We start from the raw sequence: 6,261 nt of genomic DNA on the forward strand, positions 1-6,261 counted from the left end.
TAATAAGTCATTCAATTATTGCCAATTTTACTGCTGATATCTTTGAGACATACTTTCTATAAATTTTTGTGAACGAGTAAGCTTTTATTTAGGAATCGCTAATCAGAAATTTTCAAATGAGCAAGTAAAAATTTTTCTTATAATTAAAGAAATTATAAAGGCATATATTAATGTTTACGCTTTAAACAAACTACATACATGTGAAAGTTATGTTCATAACATTATTTTTATTGAGCAACACATTTTTTATAGATTATTTATTTTATTTGATATTAGTTTTATTGTTATAAACAAAAATTTTTTAAATAACAAAAATCTAAATTTTTATAATATATAAATATTTTAAGTATTGAAAATGATGCAAAGTTTCATTGAGATTCACCAATTAGTTTATAACAAATAAATATTTTGTTTATTATATTTTGTTTAACTGAACAATTAATGTCTGCATCTCAATGTAACTTTATATAAATATTTTTGAATTCATAAAGTACTTATATAAAAAAACTGAGATTTTATCATTATTTTATAATACATTTTCATATTTCGTATTTCTATTAGAGTGCAAATTTAAAAAATATTACTTTTTATTGAAATAACTTTTGATCCAGATGGTCAATTGTCTCTAATTTTTTTGTATTACTTTTTAAATGCAATTTAAAATAATCTGTAATTTTTTTCAAATAATTCTTAATAGGCGAGCGATCCCCAAAAAAGTCCCTTAGAAAATGCGCCGACTGATCAATGTTCTACTGACTGAAAATGATTTGATTCGATTCCTTATATTATTTTGAGAAAAAAACATTTATATACACTTTATTTTTTTAAATGATCGTTGAAAAGTTATAAACAATTTTTTATTTAAAATATCTAAACTTCGAATAAAAATTCTGAAAAAATTACGTAAGTTTAATTGGATCAAAATGAACATTTTTTGTTTCTTAGACTTTTTTTTAAAGCAGTAGTTTTCCAGATAAAAAATGTCAAAACTTGAAAAATGATTATCTTTATGATTTTTTTCTCGCAAACTAATCATTCAATCAGTGCGAATAAAAAAATTTTCAATTCAAATGCGAAAATTTTCAATCAATCTTAAACTATAACGAGAATTTTATTTTATTTTGATCTGTACTGTTATTGACAGTGAAAACGTTATTATAATAAAAACGTGTCCGCGGCGCGTGAGCGACTCTTGACGCGACGGCGTAGCGCGCCGAGAGTATAATTACATGCACGAGTTCGTGCGGGTTTCGTTTTTGCTAACATTTTTTCATACTCATTCAGTCAGTGATGTAGTCCTAAAAATAGAAGTACCTTGGCGGTGCTTTGAACAAAGGTTTATCAGAATTTTAAAAATCAATCTGCAACATGTGGAACGAACAAGTAAAAAAAAAGGAAAATATAGGATCTTTCAATAAGGACGCTCGATTTTTAAATGTAAATAAAACAAGTTGTGTGTGAGACATCCACTCAATTTTTTTTTATTTGAAAGAATATTTTATGGCATTAAGTATGGAATATAACGTCGCTCAAATATCCGCCGCGGCTTCACTTAGCACGTATTCGGGCGGTCCAATTTTCGATGACTTTCTCGCATAAATCCAGCTGAATTTGCTGGATGACGTTTGTTATGTTGACTTTGAGAGCATCAATTGTTTGCGGTTTATTCGTATAGACCTGCGATTTAAGATAGCCCCAAAGGAAAAAGTCTAAAGGCGTTAATCGCACGATCTCGGTGGCCAATTCACGTCGCCGCCGCGCGAGATAATAACCATGCCCTCAAATCGCTCGTGCAGAATGTCCATCATGGCATGCGGTGTGTGGCACGTAGCGCCATCCGGTTGGAACCACATGTTATCGGTATCCATATCATCCATTTTAGGCACAAGAAGTTGCTTATCATCGATCTGTAGCGCTCGCCGTTGGTTATGGCAACGCCCGCTTCGTTTTAGAAGAAGTACGGACCGATGATTCCGCCAGAATCCGCATCAAACAGTGACTTTCTCGAGATGCATTTGGAGCTGGTGTATCTCGTGTGGATTGGTATCGTTCCAAATTCGACAATTTTGTTTGTTCACATATCCATTCATCCAAAAATGGGCCTCATCGCTAAAGATGATTTGTTTGACGAAATTTGGGTTAATTTTCAACTGCTCCAGAACCCAGAAATCAGCGAATACACGGCGTTGTCTATGGTCATTTACCTTAAGGTCCTGGATCAGTTGAATTTTATAGGGGTGCAGATCCAAGTCCCGACGCAAAATTCGCCAAGTTGAAGTCGCACCAAGTTCTTGTGAACGACGAGAAATTGACCGCCTCGGATTTTCCCGTACACTCTCACACACAGCAACAATGTTTTCAGCAGACCTTGCGTTTCGGTACTGGTGTTGGCTGATTATTTATCGAACTGGTTGACTCGAATTTGACCACCAAACGTCGAATAGTCGACTCGGCAGAACGGTTGTGGCGAGGATAAAAATCATGTAATGCGCGGAACGCGCGTAATGTTTCTCGAACGGAGCACTGATTTTGATAATAAAATTTTTTGATTTGCACATGTTGCTCAATACTATAACCTTCCATGGTGATTTGCCATACACTACTAAACAATTCACAATAAATTTGACAGATGTCACTTTAACAACATGAGCGTCTATTGAAAGACTATATAATCTTTTCCTATAGGATTCGCACCGCGTGGCGTCGCCACGCATTGGCTTAGATGTTTTATTTTTTTGTTTAAAAACTACAGCGAATATCTCAAATTGTTATATTATATGACTTTTTTGTTCCCCTTCTATCCCCTCAAAGTGGCGTGTACATTATTTCTTATTATTAAAATTGATTTTTTTAATTATTGGTAAGTATTATTATTTTTATCTCTGGATATTGTTGGTTTAATTGTAAAATATCAACAAAATTTGCGCGAACTCATGCATGCAAATACGCTCACGCGTTGCGGACGCGCTTTTATTATAATAACATTATTATAATAACGTTTTCACTGTCAATAACAGTACAGATCAAAATAAAATAAAATTTTCGTGTTAATATAGTTAAAATTGACCAAATATTTTCGTTGTTTATTCGCACTGATTGGATGATTAGTTTACAAGAAAAAAAATTATAAAAGTAGTCATTTTTCAAGTTTTCACATTTTTTTATCTCGAAAATTACTGCTTTAAAAAAATCTAAGAGACAAAAAATGTTCATTTTGATCCAATTAAACATAATTACATAATTTTTTCAAAATTTTTATTCGAAGTTTAGATTTTTTAAGCAAAAAATTGTTTATAATTTTTCAACGACCACAAAAAAATAAAGTATATATAGATGTTTCTTTCGCAGAATAATATGAGAGACCAAATCCAATCATTTTCAGTCGGTAGAACGTTGGTCGGTTAGTCATTATAGAACTCAAAATGAGGGTAAATTGCTAAATGTGTGTGAAGTTAGCCTCCCTTTTTTTGAAAATTAAAATTTTGACAATTGTTCCAGAGTGTTCCAGAGTGTTTGTTCTATATTATTCCCAAGCGATATTATCTTATTCCAAATCGTTCTCCAATAAAATGGAAAAAATGATTTTTTTTTGCTAATTCCCCTTTTTTGAAAATCAAACAATTTCTTCTCGCTACAGATTCTAATTGTTCCAAACATTGTTCCAAAAGGGCAATTTCGTATGATGAACAGAAATAGCAGAAAACAAAAAAATATTTTCTTATCCAGCACTCCTTTTTTTAATAATTGAATAACAATTAATTATTGTCATACATTGTTCTAGTTGTTCCAAACAATGTTCCAAAAGGACAATTCCGTACTGATACATGCAATCGTACGTTTGTGTCAATTTTCGTACCATAACAAATTCGTCACGATAAAGCGTCTAAATCTAATTCTAAGAATTCGATGTTATTTGTTTGAAAAGTATGTGTTTGTAAATTACTATTTCGTAAATACAAGTTGCAAAACTTTCGTATCAAGTAAACGATAGCTTGAAATGCCATTACACTAAGAAATAGTAAAAAATATATCAATTTCGAAATTTTTTGGTCGTTCTCAGCATAAACTCCACTTCACAAACATGTATTAATGCGTATACTTTAATCTTGAAAAAGGATTTTCGAATCTGTGAAAGAGAAAAAGTATTTGTTATAAAAAAATTATATGATTCAGTCGATAATAGGATCTCCTTAACACATTGCATTTACCTTACAACTTCCTTAACTTCAGAGAGTCTTAGTTACTGTGCGATTTTATTAAAGAATGACTTATTTAACGATGAATATCGAGAAGATTCGAAATTATTTTATTTCGCACTCGAAAAGACCGAAGATATCATGTTACATCAAAAGGTCTAAGATGTTTATAAACAAGTGGAAAAAAAAACGACAAATAATATTGATAATCTTCCGAACGGTGATAAGACACGGATATGTCAATATTTATAAATGTATATAAATCGGTTACGCTTTTATCAAATAGACTGTAAAGACATGAGGCTCAACTTGTTCTGCGCGTGTTGTATTTTTTCAAATAAATTATACCGACAAATAAATTCGTTTTAATATGAGAACGGTAAGAAAAATTAATTTTAATTATTTTAATAATTAATACAATTTATTTATTTTAATTTCTTTTTAATCATTTTATCTTATTATTCTAATTTCTTTTTATTTAGTTCACCGGTTTCTCACTGTGCTTTGTTCTCATCTTCGAAATTATAATTCGTGAAATTATACCGACTTACATCTTGGATAGTCAATACGCTTGCGGCGCAAGGCGATGCGGCAGCGCTATTTTCAAAGAACACACTGATCGTCTCGGCCACGTCGCCTTGTTCCAAATGCTCCAGCATCGCGTCCTCGTCCTGGAGCAGCAACCGCGCGAATAACTTTATCAGTTGTTTGCTCTGTAGATTGTAAATTCTCTTCACGGCGCCAGGCAGCAACAGTTTACACCAGAGCACGATGTCGCCCTTAAAACCGTCTACAGAATAAATGGAATAAAAAAAAGAGAAAATAATATAAGCAAAAATATCTATTATTGTCATTTTTCAACAAAATTAACTTCCACAATCATTGGCGGAAATAGATCTAGAAATCTGTCAAAGGGAGATCATTAGCGCCGCAAAATTTTTTGAAGATCAAATATGAAAAGATAGAATATTAAAAATTATTATTTAAATTATTACATTGTAAAAGTATATTATTTAAAAAATGTATAACTCACAAAACATTTTATTTAAAATTACATTAATATAAAAAAAGTATAATAGAATCTATATTTTCAATAGTATAAATATTCTTAAAAGTTTTTTAAATTAAAAAATATTTTGAACTATCAAAATTGTGATTAAGCATTTTAGAAATATTAAACATAACATTTTGTTATAAATTTTTAAAAAAGGAAACTCTAAGGAGGAATTATGTCTCTCCTGTGAATCCAATGTTTATAACTGTTCAATATTCGCAACATTTTTAATATCTCTTTTTTTAAAAAAATCGGGAACGTTCCACAGTCGCCAAATAAAAACATTCTTCTACACTTTAAGATCGTAAATATAAACATTTTTTTGCTTCAACATAGATTCAGAACAGAATGACACACGAAAAAGTTAAGCGTTTCACTACAAATATTAAAATACGAATGTTTATAGAATAATCTCGTCTTCCTATGAAGATTTTTCAATGAAGAGGAACAATTTACGGAAGGAATCTTTTAACATAAATATATTTAAAAATCAGGGTAATAGGAATTTTTTATCATCCAATTAGAAATCAGTCTTCAATGATTAATAGGAATTTCTCGCTTGTGTGCGTTTGATACCTTTATCTGTGTGTATAAATTTTCTACATTTACAGAATGATACACAAAATTAATCAAAAAAGAAGCAAAATCTCAATTGCAAAATCAGCACGTGTACATCACTCAGAAGAATGCGCGGCAACTAGAAAACTAATTCAAAAAAATTACGAAATTGATTAGTTTTGCCACTAACGTTTACTTTATCTCGAATATTTGCCTAATCTAAATGGATTTGCGTATGATAATAATTTCGAAATTAATGATTAATTGCTTGTTATTTCATCATTTTACAATTGATCATAAAATTGTTGTTATTACAATATTTGTACAATGTGTTCATATTAACGTTATCTTCAAAATAAAAAAATAAACGCGATAAACTTAGAAATACCTTTAACCTATACCGGTTAAAACTGGATTTTTAAATAATTCAATGTGAATTATATTTATATATAT

The 6,261-nt window shown here is 30.4% G+C and overlaps 1 protein-coding gene across 1 annotated transcript in view; it reads right to left on the reverse strand.

The window, feature by feature from the left end:
- Positions 1-6,261, reverse strand: part of LOC105621836 (DNA ligase 3) — a 47,837-nt gene that overhangs the window by 25,125 nt on the left and 16,451 nt on the right. Inside the window, exon 3 of the mRNA XM_012203276.1 lies at positions 4,748-4,986. Coding sequence (XP_012058666.1) covers positions 4,748-4,986 — 239 coding nt within the window. The remainder of the gene's footprint in view (positions 1-4,747; positions 4,987-6,261) is intronic.

Source organism: Atta cephalotes, assembly GCF_000143395.1.
Source record: "Atta cephalotes unplaced genomic scaffold scaffold00037, whole genome shotgun sequence".
Taxonomy (NCBI): Eukaryota; Metazoa; Arthropoda; class Insecta; order Hymenoptera; family Formicidae; genus Atta; species Atta cephalotes.